This window comes from Amia ocellicauda, chromosome 15 (assembly GCF_036373705.1).
Source record: "Amia ocellicauda isolate fAmiCal2 chromosome 15, fAmiCal2.hap1, whole genome shotgun sequence".
Lineage (NCBI taxonomy): Eukaryota > Metazoa > Chordata > Actinopteri > Amiiformes > Amiidae > Amia > Amia ocellicauda.
This window is the reverse complement of record NC_089864.1, coordinates 15223619-15244284: the sequence shown is the minus strand read 5'-3', so window position 1 is coordinate 15244284 and position 20666 is coordinate 15223619. Positions and strand designations below refer to the sequence as shown.

The 20666-nt window shown below is 38.3% G+C and overlaps 1 protein-coding gene across 2 annotated transcripts in view; it reads left to right on the top strand.

Moving 5' to 3' along the window:
* The window catches only part of ptprr (protein tyrosine phosphatase receptor type R), a 62329-nt gene that overhangs the window by 28302 nt on the left and 13361 nt on the right, over window positions 1–20666 (top strand). The window contains exons 3-8 of one of the 2 annotated variants that reach the window (XM_066723686.1): window positions 359–472; window positions 1210–1359; window positions 4164–4274; window positions 8671–8972; window positions 17917–18103; window positions 18593–18677. In XM_066723686.1, the coding sequence (XP_066579783.1) occupies window positions 359–472; window positions 1210–1359; window positions 4164–4274; window positions 8671–8972; window positions 17917–18103; window positions 18593–18677 (949 nt within the window). The remainder of the gene's footprint in view (window positions 1–358; window positions 473–1209; window positions 1360–4163; window positions 4275–8670; window positions 8973–17916; window positions 18104–18592; window positions 18678–20666) is intronic. The other variant, XM_066723687.1, reaches the window with a different exon arrangement.

Below are 20666 nucleotides of genomic sequence, written 5' to 3'. Positions count from 1 at the left end.
TTTCAATGTTGCAATTATTGCTATATACACTAATTCTTAATATACATGGTGCAGTATAGAAGTAATGATCAATTCCTAGACCTTTTTATCATGAACATCAGTGGCAGACACATTCTGCTGGCCTTCAAAGTTCTTTTATCTTTTAAGTGGCCTTGGTGTTAATTAAGCTTCATTTCAGATAAATGAAAGTGCTTTCATGGCACCTCTGTTTGGTGTGAGGTACAACTGGGAATCCCAGTGTAAACCAGAGGCAGTTTCTGTATTTTGATGCTGTGCTGATGGTTCCTCCTCGGATTTCAGACAGTAGTTCTGAGATTCCAGAGGAGCAGTGTTGACTCTCTCTTTGGTGTCTTTTCAGACTCTGCAGGTGGACATTCGCAAGCTGAACATGACCCTGCTTCACGCATTCAGAGAGGGGGTGGCTTCCGCCCTGGACATTTCACCTCGACAAGTGCATATAAACCGCCTCAATGTAAGAACACAACATATTCTAATTACAAAAATCCTTTATTTTCCTTTTAGACTAAGCATTGCTCAAATTGTGTTCTTTTTAGTTTATATGACATTTCAGGGCATATGGTTGCTGAAACCACATGGCAGATTATGTTTGTGTCAAGAGAATGATAAAACTGCTCAGGCACGTCCTGTACATTAGATTAATATGTGCATAATTTAAAAGACAATGTGGCTAACCCTTTATTTTTCCAGTGAATGGTTGACCTTTTCACAGTATCTCAATGTTATGTTCATGTTTGTGTAACAAAAGCTGGGCTCCAGCCATTAAATCACATGCTACCGAACGCACCTGCTCTGAACCTAAAGACTCTCTGGGTAATGCACAGAATTCTGAGACATCTGTATTGTGAATAGTCTGTCCTATTTATGCAACACTGCTACACAGTACACAAATGTTTGCTGTTAGGGGATTCTGTCTATTGATTTCCTTGCTTTTGACTGCTGAATGCATTTCATTTTCTAGTGCCAATTTAATGATAGTGTGGTGTGTCTCATAATTAAAACACTCGAAAGAATCCAAGGCGTTTATAGGAAGCAAACCTGACCCTTCTGTACGGCAAACCCCTTCACTACCATGTGAATATCATGCAGGGTTTATTTGTCTATATGTTATTATGTTATCCTGGAAAGCTAACAAAAATCAAGTGAATAGCATGCGACATGTCAATCTGACGGACAGACTCTGTCTCACAGGAGAAAAAGAACTGCATAGAGCTCTACGTGTCTTCAGAGAAAGCAGACATGGTGGATCCTGTAACCTCGGAGGAAGTGATCCAATCCCTTAATATCAACATCCTTCACAAGAGCCTGTCCCAGTTTGGCATCACTGAAGTCACCCCAGAGGTAGGTTCCCAAACATACATGTGCTCGTGCATCAGCATAAACTTTTACAGTAGTATCTAGAAAGTCATTTCAAGCAGTGGAATAAAATGCCCAAGGCGATGATACTCATTCTAGCAAAGAGGTAAAGCCTGTATCGCAGCTAATGGTTATCACTTCCAGCGATGATTCTGAAACCAACCCATGGAACGATTAGTAAAGATGAGTCACTGCTGATCACATTTTTGTGCCCCTCATTTTCCACATGGGCTTAATTACAAGCAATCACAGTCACGCATATCACACTTGTGTCGCTGCGCAATCCTGAAAAACCTTTACTAAAAGCAGGGTAAGTCCTTAAGGGTAAACTTTGATGTCTTTGGTCAAAACTGAAATGTAAATAGTTTCTGTTTGCAATTTAATTACTGTATGTTCTATTGATTTATTTTATTTTGGATCTTGCCCTTATTTGTCTAATGTTTTTTCCTATAACTCTCATTGCCATAGCTGAACCGATCACCTGATGTAACAAACCTGGGGCTGTAAGAGACAAGGCCAGTGTAACAGAGAAAATATTGTTATTCCTCAAACAAAACAAAACAAACACGTTTCAGTGCTTTTGTCTTCAGAGCAAAATGTGGCCCTGTATTTCAGAAAGTGGATGTTTAAAAGTGGAAACAGTATGAAACAGAGTATGTGTAAGGATAATCATTGCACTCCACTGATAAATCACATTGGATAAATGGTTGTAGTTTGAGTCTGGGAAAATTGGGGCAACGGAAAATGGTTTGGAACAATACCTTATTAACTGACCTCACACTGTATATTAGAAATTAAGTCATCTGACAAAATTGACCATGTGGATTAAAGTGATCTGTGTGTGTAAAAAGGATTTTATTCAGTTATTACTTTATTTGAGACACCCTGACCGATAGTGGTTGTCACACATTCATGTACTGACAAGCCTGGTATGAAGTGTTAAGCGAGAGGGACGAAAGTGTGTCACCTCATGTAACACAGTAAACATGTAGACAGTAAACTGCATTATGTGGACAGATCTCACATTCGCAGTCATTCCCAGAACAGTAAAACTCCTGACTGACTGTGTAATCTTCCAAAGTTCAGTGTGGAGTAATGTTTTAAATACCAGAAACACAGTCAGCCTGTTTGTTAGGTATAAAATGTCCACATCAGTTTTATTTAGCGTGACTATGTCAATAGAAATCTGAAATTGCTATCAGCGTACAGTATGTTATATTTCTGGCTGATGTTTTCGCAACACTTTCAACTTCTGCCATTATCAGTATGTATTTTTAATGAATACCTGTCAAATAAAATGATGTTTTGACATAGCCAGTTTTTACAATAAATGTCTACAGATTATTAACAGAAGGAAACTACATTAATTAATTTCAGAATGTAAAGAGAAGATTCTATTTTCAGATCTTCATTCTAGTATAAATAACAGTGATTGTTTGTATTTATGCTATTATTTTGTCAGAAATATTTCACACCACCTCAAAACCCATCAAACCCATCCTTGTCCGTTTGATTTGTATTTTCTTAAAAAGGTTACTTTTTCAGTTCAGTGAAAGGATCTTCTTAAAGGCTTGAAAAATGCCAGGCTTCTCTGAACTAAAGGAGCTTGGATTGATTGTATATGTATTTTTTAATGTAGAATACTTGTGCAGTCTTTTAATTAGATGATTTTCTTTCCTGAGTGAAGCTTGATGTTCGATTTAAGATATGCATATTTAATATCCTCTAAAAAGCACACTTTGTCAGTGCCTCCACTTAACAGAGGGCTAAATCTGAACTAGAAGCAAAAGCTCTTTCATGTGAAAAGAATTCTGTGTAATTGTTTAGCAATTTTCAGAATTTGCTTTTGGCTCAGAATTGTCTTTTCTTTTTTTTTTTTTACTCAAAAAAATGTGCAGTTTTTCTGTATCCTGCCTGTACCACATACTCTGTACTCATCCAGAACATGAATGGGAATTTAGAGTTAATAAGAAGTCTCTGGATAACTAATCCGCTTTAATATAATTGGCTAGCCATTCAAACGCCCATACAGGCCTTGGAGTGTATCTCCGAAATGAACAGATTGCCATGAAGAATGCGCCTCATCCTTGGCTTTGTGTGCTTTACTCTGTCCTGTCCATGTGGTTGAAAAATAGATGGGGGGATTACAAAGACTCCTTCCCAGAGAGGTTCGCTGCTCTTTCGAGGCAGGGGATTCCCTCTCTCAGTGCCTTTGTGAGCAGATCAGCCGTCACTCTGCTCTAGGTACACGAAGGGGCAGTCACTTATTTCCCTGCTTATGGACACTGAGCTGTTCATCGCTGTGGATTTTACATCTAGGGGCTTTACATCCACTAGACTCTTCTCCTGGGTCTCCCCCTCACCTCTGCTGACTACTGTGACATGGAGCGGTGGAGGCAAGCCTGTGTGGGAGGGTGAGGTGGGAGGGGACAGAGAGAAGCTGGATTGGCAGCTGAAGTGTTTGCTTTCTGACAGCGACACTAACCGCGTTACCTGACAGTGTTTGTTTACTTAGCTCCAGGTCAGACCATTAGAGGGGTATTTTTATACACAGCTCAGAAACTTTCTAGATCACTGGTTGCATGAGAGAAATGGCAGGGTAGGTAGGAGGTTGCGTGAGGCTGGCCCGGCTGTCACAGCTGTCACAGGTGGGCTGGTGTTTGTAGGTAGGCAGCAGTATGTTCCAAAACATCACGCCAAGTGTAAAAATGCTCTCAGACTTGCTTACTAAACTTGTTCTCCAAATGAAAGCATGCCATTGACTGTCTGCTGCTTTTTCTCCACTGCAGAAAAATGTGCTGCAAGGACAACATGAGAGGGACAACGTGTGGACCAAAGAGGGATTTTATGCTGTGGTTATATTTCTCACCATCTTTGTAATCATTGTCACTTGTTTAATGGTAAGTTCAGCTTTTTTATTATTATGTCAGGCTGATTATAGCCTTTATTTATTTATTGGACTCTGCAAGGGATGGTACCTCGCAAGTTCAGTAGGAAGTTCTATTAGCTCCAATTCATACTGGCTGTCAATGTTACGATTGATGAAGAAAAGTTGGGAATTCCATTTATATATATAAAAGGTGCATAGCAGCAAGCACACACCTTCCAGAAATTATTTTTCAAATTTTCTACCTGCAATCTGTGAATCATAACAACACTAAAATTAGGAAAATAAAAAGTGTCACTGCTGTTTACAGTAGATTTGCAAACAAAACAAAAAGTGAAATAAGGAATCTCTTGACCATTTGATACAAAGCACTAATGCATGCAGACAAATAAAACATAGTCAAAAAATATTATTATAATGGGAAGGGGGTTGGGCTGGGAGAGAGATTGGTGTCAGAAGCAGCATTATGGAGAGAGGGAGAGCAGTAGTTAAATTTAAGTAGGAAATACCAGGATATTTTAAAACCTTTTTCTCTTCACTGCTGATTTGCTTAAATATGCTATTTTAGGTCCACATCCATCAGGACACTTTTCATGTTCGCTCCAGGCAAGCCAAAGCTGATATTTTACCCATCTTATTGTTATAGCACTTTGTCAGAAAGTGTTTCATCTACAAGAACAAAAAGTAGGACAAATTGAGCTCAACTCCAGAGACGAGCCATCACTTAAGATCACTGTTAGCACAGGAATGTGTTGGTAGGTACCTGTGTGGAAGAAACTCGCGAGAATTAATGAATACATGTCTTTGTGTTGTTCTTGAATGACCTATGAAATGAACTGCTTCTGTGACAGAATGTTTTTAGTCTGGTCAGATACACAGAGTGCTGTCAGACACAATAGTAAGATTATAAACATCTTAAACATGGTGCTCGTAAGAAGAGGAATAAGCTGGCATTTTAATGATGGGTGCAAACCTGGTGATCTGTCCTCCTAATGATTCCTCTCTAATACAATCCTTCACTGGGCCAGTACACTACTTCTAAATGTTTGACAGCCTACAGTAACTGTGTATAAATATATGATGTAAAGTGTCAGGCTCATAACACCTCTGATTGGCTAGATCAGGATCTCTCGTGATGAGTGCAATCACTAACATAAGTTATTTTTCTAATAATGATAAGACTTTGGACTATTAAAATGAAAGCAGTAGACTTCTAGGAGTGTAAAGTTGCATGAGGCCCAGGGAATACAAAGCCACTTTTCAGGACCAGTGGCTGGAATTCGTTTCAGGCAACTTTGCTGGATCAAAATTAGTGTGTGTGTGTGTTATGACATCACCAGTAGACCTGCACAATGTAGCCAATAAAACAGCTGGGCTGAACCCGGTTAGTTTAATTTGCGCATCCTTATAAATAAATGAAAATGGCCTTAATTATATTTTAAACCAAAGAGTGGGATGTAAATGCCTCGACAGAGATGCTTTCAGTTCTATAGACTGAACTACAGAAGCATTCATATGCAAAATCCTTAAACAATTTAAATGACCAGCTGTTTAAACCGCTTTTTAATCGCTTAAATCAACAAGGCAAGAATGGACTTCAGTATAATATTTTCACTGTTCAAATCCAAGATATGTTTCCGACAATAGATCTGTATTCCGAAAATTAATGAAAATGTAGCAGTTTTATTATTTTAATGCTGATGTTTTGTTAAGGATGATCATTTCTACCCTTGGATTACTGTTTTGTATGTTTATATTACAGCTTTTGTAAATTGTTACATTATATTTGACCTGTAGATCATGTTGCGAATAAACAAAACCTTTAAGCTCTCTTGCTGAATTTGATGTAATTCCTTTGCACCAGAGTTTGTGATGTTTGGGTTTTCTTAGGCAGGTAGTTTAGGTCTTTTAAATTACATTTCACATATTTTTGCCTGCCCTTCCCCCAACAGTGTCCTGACACTAGTCTTGCTGTTGTCAGATTTAAAATATGGAATTTAATACATTATTATTATCTGATTAAAATATGTTTCCACCACTTGTCAGTGGCTGGCTTAAACATTAACATTTACAACTTTTGATGAGTATTTTCTTGTACGTGGACCCATTTTTCGTCGATAGGCTAAAACATTGCCACAGGTCCCCAATTGTTGTCCAGTACACTGACAAGAAAGCCAGTCTCCTGAAACTATGCGTCGTGCCACAACATGGCTTTGTGTTTCCACGTCTTTAGTACTTAAAAAGTAAGACTGAGAAGCCCAGACTGGAAGCCAAGTGAATACTTAGAACTTCAACTGATATTTTTGCACAGTTAAGTGTCTGCTATTTATACTTTTAATAATATTAAGGAGCAAGCATTCCTAAAACAATGATCTGCTATTCAGAGAATTGAGCAGGACTCTGAGAGAAGCTATGTCAGTGTGCTGAGCTCCTTATAGCAGACAGTGACTAAGAAAATAACAAGTAATCTCCTCACTAAAACTTGTTGTCTGCTTATCTAAGAGGCCAGACTCGTTCAGATGAACACATAGACTCTCTACATCTATAAATGATATCCACTGTGTAGGAGTTTATTAATTATTGTAAGTCAGAAAACATGTTTATTAAAAGTGATAGATTCCTCATACTTTGTCATGAGCTGCCTATTAATATGTATTTGTAGGTGACAAGCTCCCTCATCACACAATGGGATACATTCAAGGCTGATTTTCAGTTAGTACAATATTTACACTAACGGGCAAGACTGAAAAAATCTACTTCACTGTTATCATCTACAGATTGTGTAGAGACTTCGAAACTGTAATATATATTTTCCATATGTATATTGTTTCTTGCTGCATTGGCACTATTTATATCTTGGGTCAGAGCAGTCACTGTAGTACAGGTGGGCTGATAACACAATGCCATTCAAATGCACTCCCCTGATTTCACAAACAGCCTTGGGGCATAACAACGGTGGGCCCTCTGGTACCTTGAGATGAGAACAGGTCATAGTTGGTCACTCACAAATTCAAGTCAGTGCCAGAGGAGCCAAGACTCTGATTAGCTTAATAAGGTTGAATCAGGATAGAAATTCACATCACAAAGGTTACAATCTAATTGGACAAACATAGGCTCCTGATGTCATCTCAGACTAATAGGAGGCCAGTGAAGAAATGTCACAACAGGTTAAATGAGCTGTTTGGGTCAAGTTTAAACCTTTTTCCTTTGGCTTTTATCTGTGAAATAAGCCCTTTCTTAGAGATGTAAAATAAACTATTCATTCGGCTCAAAATATTCAGTTTATTTCAGAAAAAAAAAAACATTTTAGAAAAATACTGTCTAGCACAACTATATTTTTATAACTATTGTATTTGTATGGCTCCCCAAATATCACAAAGTCTTCTATGTTTGTACCCTATTAGTTACATATGCAAAAAATGTGCAGTTTTCTAAATTGGTAATATCATATGAAAGGCGTTCTTTAAGGGTACTTTCATCTTGTGTTTGTTTGCAAATAATCTGAAGAGCACTTCACTTTTTTCTGGTTTAGATTCGGTTTGTCTCACGTTTGTGTCCTCCATTTGCAACTTCTTGTTGACTACAATTCTACTGATTTTCTCTCTTTGGAATGGTTTATTTCCAAGGGAACGAGAATGTTTGCTTTTACATTGCAAAAAAATTGGAGGACAATGTTGCAAACATACATACGCGGATCAAACCAAATAGACTAGAATGTCCCTGTTCGTTTGAAAGCAAACTCGTACCTAAAACACCAGCAAGTGAAGCTGTGCATATGTTCACCATTTCGCTGATTCAGTCTTCCTCAAGGGCCAAACTCCAGCTGTAGTTGGGTTTGCTAAGGTGATGAGCTAATGCTCTTTCCAGTCAGCTTTAGTCATTAGAAGCATTGTTGCGAACACATCATGAAGCAGCTTTTGCTGACACCAAGAAAAGTATTGCAGTCTAAATGCTGCACTTTAGCAGGGTCTTGTTAAGATAAAGCAGTAGAGGCTAGAGAGCTCAGCACTTCAGTCTTCCTTCGAATGCCTTCTTACACAGACACAGCGAAATCCGAGATGGCTGCCTCAGTACTTATGAAACACCTGCTGTAATTCCCCATTTGAAACTTGTACCGCTTCACAGACAACTGTAACTGAATCAATGGGTTTGAAATTGTAATAAATCCAGGGCCTGTGCTTCAGAAGTCCCACAGCGGCTCCGAATTAAGTCACTCAGGGACAGGAGCACGGTTTGGCACTAATTAAACAGAACAAGAAGTGCAGGGGGATTTGAGCACCTGATTTTATTCCAGTTCCTATAATATGTTGGGTTGAGACGGGTCTGTTGTACAATGTTAAGATGGGTTAATAGGGTAGTAAAAACATAGGCTTAGGTTATCATTATGATTACTATTTTTTGCATGAAAGGCAGTTGCTGGAAACACAGCTTCTCCATGGCCCCTGCAGGTCCTGTACCGGCTCAAGGAGAAGATTGAGTACCCCGATCAGCAGTACAAGCCGCAGAGCCGGGAGATCCACCTCGCCCCCCTCCCCGTCCAGACCAAGCAGCCTGAGCTGAAGATCGCCAACAGCATGGTGCAGCCCGAGCGGGCACCCAAACCTGCCAGCGCCAGTGCCGACCCCCAGTGCCAGTCTGTGCCGGAGATCAAACCCTCTCTGTCCGCCAGTCCTTCTCCCTTCAAAATGAAACCCGTGGGCCTCCAAGAGAGGTAAGGTCAACACATTATGCAATCACTTTCAAAGGTAGGGGATGCGCGCATATTGTAGTACTGAAGAAAAGGCTGTGGCCCTTGTCTCCTATACAGCAGTAGAGAACAAACAGGCTCAACAACACAGACTGTGGTAAAATGGAAGCAGAGAAAGGTCACTCATGGCATAACTTACTGCAGTTACTGCATGAAGCCTTAAGAGACTCAGTATTGGGTCTATAGTAATGTTAATCATTACTAAAAGTAATTCTAAAAATATATGTAATGGTTTGATTACTTAATCTACTTCTGAAGCTGTCATCGTTCTTTAGGAATAGATTAGACGTTTGAAATGCCTTATGAAATGGATGGACGATCAGGGTGTTGCACTGACACTGTGTGAGCTGAGACGGGTGGGAGAGGGGTTTCACAGTAACCCTGCAGGACCTCAGCTTGAAGCTAAACTGAGATTGATGAGGATGGATTAAGAGGCCTAATCTTGAAGGGCCTAGATAAGGGCCTGTTGAGCCATCAACACCATTAAGGGATTTTCTGTGAGCAAAGATGTGCTTTGTTTCCTACAACACAAATTCTTAGTAACCATATGTTACACACCCACCCACACACACACACATATATGTAAATATACCACTTCATAAAAAGCAACACAATACACATTGCTGTCCATGCTAGACAATTATTAGAAGAAAATAATAATCAATAAATATGTACAATTTGTTAAAAGGAACATAAATAGTTATCTTGCTTAAAGTACATGTGGTGGGAAAGGGCAATAGATCTGGGATTTAAACATTTTGTGAGAGTTTAGAAATGACTTTGATTTGTTGGAGAAACAGTGACACCTAGTGGTACATTGTAATATATTATTTATGCATCTGATTCATTCTGGTTGAATCTGGATAAAAAATACAAATCTAATCAATTTACCCCAAAATTATTCACTTTACAGTTACTGACAACCATATATTTTCACAGAAAACTCAAGGTTATCCAATGCTGTTTGCTTAATAGCTGCAAAATACATTTAATATTAGAGGTTCAACAAATACCCATCCATACAGTAATTTAATGACAATGGATTGACTTTATAATGATATATCACATTCTAGGTATTTTATATTATTTACTATAGATATTCCTACATTATAACACCAACAAAAGTCATATACACAACACAGTGTTTAAAATGTTAATATTTTAATTTAATATTATTTTTGCAATATTAAGAGAAACTCTTTAAACTCCAAATAAAAACAAAATAGCACACCATGTGAACCTCTCAAATAGACCAGAATAAGCATTAACCTTATTTAAATAAAACTTTTAAAAATAAGTTGGAAATCATTCTGCATTACAGTTACAGGTGTAACATTTTCAAACATTGAATCTGTGTTTAGCAGCAGTGATATGTACATATTTACATTCAAAGCATTAGTATAGAATAGGAAAGCCTAGTTGAGTGAATAAATAGCAGACTTGTAATAAGTCATTTTAGTATTTACCTTCAGTAAATATCTTTGTTTACTGTCTGCTGGAAGCAATCAGCTTCAGACCAAGACACAGGTGGAGACAGGACTGCTTTTCACAGGAAGTGTTTACTGAATGAATGTACAGTTCAGCCTAAACCATATGGTAAACACACACATCATTACCTAGGTTTTCATTTTCAACATGATTTATTGTTTATTTTATATCTGATCATTATTATTGATGATGATATTTCTTTAATGAGCAGGCTGCATTAGGGACGGGGAACAGTTTGTGAGTTTGTGCAATTTATAAAATTGTGTTTGTGTTCAAGATTTTGGATTAGAAATTAAAAGGAATTTAGATAAATGGGCCTTTTGTGCAACCTATGATCTGCCAATGACACCGTCACCTAATACCTGAACACCTACAGCTTCAAATTCATCAACTCTCAAACAGGGTGAACTAAAATAAGACTTCAATGGCTCTGTAAATACTAAGAAGACTGAAGTAAAGTTGAAAAAGTCAACAATTATACTTACCTTTGGCTAACAAACTAGCACAGATGGAGATCTTATGGAATAAATCAAAAGAAGAGATAAAATTTGATGGAGTGTATTTGGAAGAGAAAGTACATTATTGAAAGGAAACCTCAACAGAAAAGTGTTTTACCAAAGCATACTACCAGTGCTCACATAAGGCTCAAAAACCAAGTAACTGAACTCCAGAATGACAAGCATGTACGGTTGAAACCACGAGAAGAGATTGTGTAGAACTAATCAAAGTGACATCATTGAAAGAGTGAAAATGTAAGAATGGCAATAGCCTGGACACATTATAGAAGCTATAGAATGGAACATGAGATCAGAATATTAAAATAAACCAGTTTTAATGTGGGGAAAAACATAACATTCAAAAATATTTCTGTGATGTGTTTTTTGTGGTTTGTGTCTAACACAAGAGATTAATATCAAGAAAAATCTGAACACATTCACTATATTTTAAGCACAGACAAAACCATTACAAAAAAGACAAACAGACAGAGAGGTACGTTTTATAATTTGCTGTCTGACTAAATCATCGATCCACTTTTCTACCTTAATGCATCCTAATGATTGCTTAGTGACTCTTGGTACAAAAAAACTACCAAACATTTTGTTTTTTAAATGCTGTATATTTTTAGATGTACCAGGAATTTAAGTTGTATTGTCTCTTTGGAAGCCACACTTTTTCCCCTCTGTTCTGATATGATTTCCCTGAAGATTGAAGGCAGTCAGTGTTACATTTTACACGTTCTTAATTTGGGTGGGCTTTCATAAATAATTCTCCATACACCTACACACACGTACGAACACAGTGTTCCTCACATGTGTCTCATTCTTCCTGCGGTCATGCACCTTTTTTATTGTTATGGCGTCTGCTTTGTGCTATTAGTTGCCCAAATCTTCATTAAGGCTTGTTAACCTTTGACACTGAACACCGTTGGTGATGAGGAGGAAAAAGCAAACCTCCTTTGAGCAGCTCTCCTTGGCAGTGCCACAATATCGTTACGATATCGTGATGTCCTCCTGTCCGCACACAGACACGCTCTCCTTCCAGGATTCCTGTGCAGTGGAGTTGGGTCATCAAGGTCAGCGCCGTTCCTCACTTTACAGGAAAACACAATGGCCAATCAAGCTGGTTCCCATGGTGACAGGAAGCCCTGCTTGATGGGATGTTAATTGTGCTGCTCTCTTCTGCCCCACCCATCACATGCTCTTCCCATTTGGCTCCACATTAAAAGAACTGGGTTATGACTATTATGACATCTTTTTCTAGGTGCATAATGTGATTCAAATGTAATGCTGGGGTTTGTAAACCTTTTTTTTAGGGTGGTCTTGAAGTTCATAATCTGACTCGAAAAAGGGAATAGAAAGTCGTGTCTCGTGAATCACATGGTGTATTTTGCTGATGTTATCTTTCTCACAGATCTAAAACCCCCATAATATATCCAGCACTCCAGCGATCTTAAGATTTCCCATAATTTCACAAAATCAATCTCAAGGTCAATGTCCAATAAATAAGCATTATGAAATTATGGGAAATCTTAAGATATGTCTAAGTCACAATTCTTTACTTGATTGTTTTAAGACCATAGAAAGGGGAAGCTGCAGCAGAAGTTTTGGGCATTTTGGTGCACTATATGGTCCTACTATTGTCTGTTTCTGTCCACCTTTTAGGTACGACCTAGATTGGGGCATATTGACATGGCCACAAGACTGTACATACAAACAATCGTAAAAAAAGAAGAAAGTTCCAAGAGTGAAGCAGTTAAATTAGTTTGAGTTAAATTTGAGAGCCAGGGGGAACACTTCCCAACCTGTAGAGCACCGTCTGCGGACTCTATTGTCTACGTGCAGAACGGTCAGTGTATAATTTGGATGAAGTTTCAAATTGTCGAATGCGGGTTGTCAAGACAACAATTGAAAGCGCAACAAGGTCCAGCAGCTATCCTGTTGTTGATGGGGGAAAGGTAAGGAAAGCACTTATCAGGACTGCGCTCATAAAACGAAAAAAAATTAGACATGTCTGAGGAAACTGTAATTCATTGTAGCATGTCAACCCCGGGAAATAAACATCATCTCACTGATAAAAAAAAGGAAAAAGAAAACTGGTCCAGCACAGAGTTTAAGATTAAGATTACAGTTAAACTCTTTAACATTATGTAAAGTTGAATTGACTATAAAAAATAGCATGGGATGGATATATCTGGAGGGCAAAATTATCTTACCAAAATTTACATTAATATATTAATTACATTGGCAACCTCAACCAGGTGCTTGCTATTACCCTTTTCAGGACATATTTGGTTGATCTTCCAAGGCAGAACCTCTCCAGCTTATCCTTGTAAACAGCTTTCTTCAGTTCACATCATAGGACTGAGGTCTGGAGATTGTGGTGGAAACTTTCTTATGTTCTTATTTCTAACAAGGGCACCTGGACCTAAGGGTGGCAAACAGACATGAAAATGAAAACCAGCCCCATCCATGTTTCACAGAATGGGTGATATTCTTCTCAGCATGAGCTTCAACTTTTTCTTTTCCAAACATAAAGGTGGTGTGCCTTGTTTTTTCTTTTTTTTCTTCAGGCAATTCTTGACGTTCCTCATGATGGCAAACTGATTGGATTGCTTGTATCTAGATTCTCCTTTTTAACCTTATTATTCACACTTCAGTTTGGTGTAACCATGTTTGTATAAAAATATAATGAGAGATGAAAGAGTCAAAGAGAGAGAGAACAAAGCTAAAAATCAAAAATAAATATTTATATATACACATACCTCATCATATTATAAAGGTTTTTTACATGACACATGATAAGGGACTGGATATGCCACACATAACCATTCAGTAATAAAACCTGCAAAATTGTCTGACCCTTTGGATTCTGTCAGGAGAAAGTTTTTTGTCTTTCTTCAGACATGGCCAAAAATGGTTTTGTCTGAAATACTGCCGTCTTGGGAAATGTTAGTCACTAATACAGAATTAAATGACTGTTGCGGCAAAAGGTGGTGAATTTCCTGAATTCCTGCGATCTGACTGCCATTTATCATCAATCAAAACTGTAGACTTCCATATAGGGAAATATCTCTATTCCATGTTGACATGTATGTGTGTCTGTGAGCATGGGCGTGTCAGGAACTGTTCAAATGACTTCCGATCATTTGAAAACCGTCTGGGTTTTCAGGAGCAATATGACACCTTAAACTGCAATGAGCAATAGTTATTGTTCCCTTGACATTCCTACACCCAGTCTGTCACACACACTCATACAAATGAACAAGACCCACCTCTCTGAACTGAACAGATGTATACTTTTTGTCACCAATAGGAGTGCAGTATTTCATCTGGTTATTCAGCTTTCATTCCGTGTTCTTTTATATATATATGATTTTGTAGTTTCCAGTCAGTCACAATATTAATTGCTGACGGTAAAAACTTACGAGAGGGGTGGGTGGAGGTGCTGACGGTACTGTTTTACAAGTACATTTTAATGACATTACTAGTTATTGTAGCCAATTGTAATCACTGGTTAGTGTACAGATCCCTACTGAGCATGTGCAGTTGGGAAGACAATATATCACAATTAAGATACTGTCACCTTTTATTTTAGTTTTTTTGTGCAGTTTTGGTCAGGTCTTTGTGTAACATGGTTGCTGTTGTTTTGGGGGAGAGCAGAAATAAGAATTAAGAATGGACTAGAAACACTCGAAATCCAAGTCATGGTGCGAATGGACAGGTTGCCATGAGTTGACTTGGAATCATGGAATGAAGAAACGACTGCCATGCACTTTAATAAACAAAACAAACAAAAAAGACATGTCTGTACAGCCCTGGTAACTGTTGCAAGTGGTAAATCCAAAACAGAGTCTGAAGAAGGAAATCAATAATGGGCCATTGGAAAATAAATGACTCACACTACAGATTATAATTAGTTTTATTACTTATTGAAATTAATACATTTACCAAAACTGATCCTAGAGATGTGAATGATGTCATAATCTGGCATAAGCCTGTGCCCTTATCCTTTGGACCACTGCTGTTAAAGTCTGTTAAAAGCCAGACATTGCTCATACTTTTGCCAGGCTATTCTCCTAACCCCAGCATTGCATACTAAACGCAAGTTGTGCCCAGGAACCAACCTAGGGCAAGAATTTGATTTGTGTAAACAAGCCTTCGTGAAAAGTCAGTTCCCTTAGATTTACTGTACTGGCCTTATCATGGCCCGACCAGAGGCACTGGCAGTACATTAGAAAGCCTGATTAAAAGGGAAAGGCTGGAATGATTTTGTGTCAGCTGCTTTCCTCCACAGGATGCTGGATAGTTCCTGTCCCCACCAGATATTGATTGCTTAAAGACTGGTCCAGAAGTGCTTGTAAAGGCTACTTCCTCAGGCCCTTCAGACTTGCTGAGCATGGAATGCCTTTGTTATACTGAAAAGAGAACAAATCCACAGTCGATTTGCAAGACTGATTACTTGATCCTTATTTATTTATTATTGTATGTGTCCACCAGGACTTGCAGTCGCGGGCATTGGCACAGGCATGGGCACGGGCTTTTTGTTCAGGCCCCTGTGCCAGTGGTTTTGTTTGACTTTATTTAAATAAGTGGTTTTATTTCTTTACTTCTGTTTCTGCCTCCTGGGTGCCAGCTCTCTCTCTCTCTCTCTCTCTCTCTCTCTCTCTCTCTATATATATATATATATATGGTAGTTAAATTCAGTGACGTTTTCATTCTTTACCTGGTCTACTCATACAATCTTCATCAGTGCTAAGATTACTGAAACATAATAATTTCCAATAAGATGAAATTTAATGGTGCTGTTCATTATGAGTACATTACTTTGTTTTCCAATCTATATAGATTTTTACAATTAATAATTTAGGGTACAGTCGAGAGAGGGGTTGGTGTTGGAGATGACACCGATATTTCCGTCTCACAGTCTCGGACAGCATTTACTCTTCCACTTAATTAATGTCTTACTTCCCTCTGCATGGCTGAGAGTGATCGCAGTTCAGCAGATAGCGCAGGGAATCATGGTGGGGGCTGGTGTGGGGGGCGTGAGGCAGGAGGCAGGGGGCAAGAATTGGCACTTAGGTTTGAACAGCAAGTGTTAAAAGGTTAAAAGGTCAAAAGCTCTCCGAGTGCCGCAGTGGAGCCCTGCCCTTGAAACCAAGGCAGGGCAAGGGTGTTCCATTTTCTGAGAGCTCTGAATAAACATTGACGGGAGTATTTAAAGAACTGATTGGGTTTAAATAAACAATTGGAAAATCTCTTTAGTGGACGGGGGAGGCTTTGTTTTCATCATGTCGAGCAGAGGATTCATTTTAGAGTGAGCGCCGTCCTGGAACACAGTCAGCCACTGATGGATTGAGTTTGCCAGGTCAGGTGTTCTCGGCCTGTTGGAATTTCCTTTCCATAGAGCTGTAGGCAGATATTTCTATGTATAACAAATTATCTTTCACTACACGATAGCAAGCAATTCTAATTCCCAAGCAGCTACAATGGATATGTAAGCCTCTTACATCCTGTTGGTTATCAGTCTTATTAAAAAATGTCAGCCTTACTCACGAGTTATGATTACACTTCCACAAAACACTAGCACATTGGGTAAGGCTGTTACTTTTTTGACTGGGGCACTTTTATTTAAATATATTTAAAAGGGAATGGAGAATATATTCGTATGCCCAATATTGCATTACGCAAATTACCAATTTTTAATTCCAAGTTAGTTTTTTGGTCTGCATTAAGAGGAAGAACACTTTCAAATGATACTCATTCTGATATATATGTAATGCATATTAAAGACAAGGAAAATAAGTTCTAAGTGAATGTAAGAGCTGACAAAGCTGAAAAAGAGAGGAAATTGTCAAGTAAAACAATGTCACCCATGTCCTGAACAGGCTTCCCAGCACACACTGCTTAACTGGTATTTAGGTGAGTTCACTTCAGACAACATAAGTACAGTTGTCATCACCACTGGGCAGATCTGTGGTTTGCTGGGTATTCACAAGTTCCCTGAAACAGCCTAATATATGCGTTAGAATAGTGGTTCTCAGTCCTGGAAATCCATGTAAATCATCTTTTTGTCGTTTACATAGTTTTGCAGATTATATACATCTTTGAAGGTGTTTCTATACATTGCACATGGAACTTGTACTTCTCTGTTTATACAACAACCCACATGAACATATTAAAACCACCAATTCAGCAACATATCATCATCCACTGTGTTTACTTGTTTGCTGTTTGCTCTATATTTAGTTTTCACATTTCTTAAGCAAGAGAGGTAGGAAGCATCTGTTAGATGTTTGTTTTTTCACCAGAGGGGGTGATGTGGCTCAAGGGACAAATACAGTTTGCTATGCTTATGATTACTTTTTTTTTGTTAAATCCTAATTTTAAGGTTTCTACAAAATTGTTAGCATTACATTTTAAATCTAAAATTTAAATGTGGAATATATAAAATCATAAACTGTGGGCCATGTTATTGTTTTCTGTTTCTCCTAATGAGGAATAAAACACAAGGTGGATCTGTGACACACAAAACCTTCAGATCGGAGATTTAAGTTAAAAGTAAATTAAATGCTTCATTTCTTAAACGTTTAACCTGGAGTGATTGTATTTACATCTTTTTAAATAGTTCCAGTAAATGTGATGTTCTATTCATGTGCATGTATCTTTATTATAACATGTTGAAAACTGTAAATTGTTGGCTTACATTTCTAAACAGCAATATCAATGATGTGATTCTTACATTAACGGAAAACATAATTTAGGCTTATGTGAGAAATGTCAAAAATTCTATCCCAGGCATTCTCTAAGCATTTCAATAGCTCTTCGCTGGATGTGCAATAAGCTCGGCTGCAGAATGGTTTCTAAAGGTCAGTAGGGCACTGCTAAGCGTTTCTCGTCCTTGTGTGTTGCATTTCCTGCAGACGAGGGTCCAACGTGTCTCTGACTCTGGACATGAGTGCCTTGGGGAATGTGGAGCCCCTCAGCAGCGTGCAGACCCCCCGAGAGAGAGTCTCCATGGAGTACCTGCAGTCGGCCAGCCGCACACTGAGCCGGCAGCAGCTGCGCCACGCCGTGGTCAACACACAGACCCTGCATGCCGAGTTTGCGGTAATGTCCTCACCCACCTCCTCTAACATCTAATTGCCACCCAGAATTCATATATATTGACGTGATTCTTTGTTCCCTCCTTTGTTTTCATATCCTTTGTAGCTTTTTCCCTTTTTATATTACAGAGATTGATTGTGACTTGGTTTATGAATACACAACAAATATGCAATTGTGTATTTTCCTACACTGTGGGTGTGTATTTTCCAACGTTGTGAATTAACAATCAATAGCCAGGCTGATATCTGACAGGATTATTGCTTAAGGACCTCTTCAGTCACATTTCCTGTCCAGTGACCATTAACTGAAGCTAAGGTCCTTCCAACACTTCTTTCCAGGAACAAAGAGAACAGTCAATCAATCACAGCAGATGACAGCCACAAAATCTAATGCATATTCCCAATCAGGATGTGGAATTTCTGCATTTGATTTGATTTTTTTTTTTTTTCTTTAAGAGAAAAATATTGTTACAGGATTTTATGTGTGTTGCAGGAAATCCCAATGAATTTTGTGGATCCAAAAGAACTGGACATTCCAAGTCACGGAACTAAGAATAGATACAAAAGCATTTTGCCAAGTAAGTAATGTTTAAGCAAATGGTTGCAGTCACATATTACATTATTCTGTATCTTTAAAAGCAATAGAGGAAAGGATTATGAATATATGTATCTGAGTTATAAACTCATATTCTTCTTTCCTTTGTTCTTTTTTGGGGGTATGTCTCTAAAAATAATCTGCCATGGAACCTTGAGTAAACATTATGCATAACTGAACTGAGGTTTAAATTATGTATTTTGCTGCTAATGTAATTGTACAATAGTTACTGTTTATATGGTTATAATTAATAAACCAGTTTATTACTCTTACTCTTTACCTTCATGCATGTGATTCATGAATTCTGTAATATTTAAGTGAAGGTGGAGAATACAGAACATTTAAGGAGTTTCCAAAGGTATATGCAACATAGAATTAGCAATATAACATACTGTACTCATGCTAAGGTCACTCCACACAGAAAATCATTTTTCACAATCAAATTCACATTTGCTCCTCCTCTTAAGACCAGGGGGCAGCTGAACCATTCTGTCCTGCTCTGTCTTTGACTGGGTGCAAAAACTGAGATTCTTCTTATGCAAACAGACAGTAGTCCTTTGCATTTATAAGGAGGTCATCAAACCCATTCCACAAGAGCAGGATTTCATCCCCATTTCTAAACCCTAAACAAGCATTCTAAGTCACTTTCCAGTAACTCTTGCCTTGTCCTTACAACGAGGAAATGCTAACATAAACTGATGTTGACAAAAAGTAAACTGTTTCTCCTCGATTAACTGATTCGGAACCATTCTGATGGAAAAAATACTTGAAAATGCATGTTTTTTTATTGGTCAAAATTGACGTAGCTCTTTCGCTTCTGTGCTGTTTGGTCCACTTTATTTTTACGTATTTTTAAAACTATATTTAAATGAACAAAATGTCATTTTTGCTTATTTACATTTGTACCTTTAATCAAATGCAATTACAAAGCAAACAACTTTGAAAACCACACTGTGTATACAGTGATTTAGTAAAACTCTAGTGCGCATTGGGGGGGTACTAAAAATAGACTCTGCGGTGAGTAGGAGAAACAATGAGGAGACTCCTGGAAGACTGAGTGCCTGTGTGAGAATAACAGTGACATTTCAGTAACATTTTCAAGAAGCAGCGGCTGACTCAGGTTGAATTAAAATTCATTGATCAATACAAAACAGAGAATGGCAAGAGACATAGTGCCAGATTAAAGCAAAACTCTGACCCTCCTGAAACTACAAACCTTTACATCATAAGTGTTTACATTGATAAGTAGAAGAAAGCCTAATCCTATAAAAAATTAAGCCGCCACTGAGTATAGTCTTGTAGTTTTCTATTAGCAGGTAGCCTAATTTTGTATTTAATCCCAGCCATAACTTTGATGTAATCAGCAACAAACATTGACTGACATTATTTCCCAATTTGCAAAATACTACAATTATGGTCCACTTAAAAACTGTGGCAATTTAAAGTCTCCTCTGCTCCATTTCCCTTTTATTTCTGCGCTCTCAGTAGTGTAGTTGGCTGTGCACAACAGGCTAAGCACAGTTCAGCTACTGCTATTCCAGTATCGCAAAGGTCATGCAGTCCTTCTCACAACAATGTCGTTAGATACATTTAAATCAGTATTAACATATTTTTTCACAGTACACAGGATCTTTTTGTTAATTTGTTACTGCTAAACAAAGACGCTTCATGCGGTACATCAACCCCTATGTATTCGGTGCCTCTTATTAGATGCATGGTCTCACATGCTTGTTAAATCAGCCACAATGGCTTGTCCAGGCACTTCTGCATATCAGCCCTGGAAAGTCTCCGTGGTAGGCTAAAGGAATGGACAGTGCCTTGAAGGTCACCTTTCCAAAGGTCAGGCTGCAGGGCTGGGTGTATCTCAAGGTCGATTAACTCTGGTTGGCTGGGGAAACCGCTAATTATTGCTGTGCATTGTGAAGGAATGGGAGGTTTCCTGTCCTCTTGCAGCAAAGATTGTGAACCATCC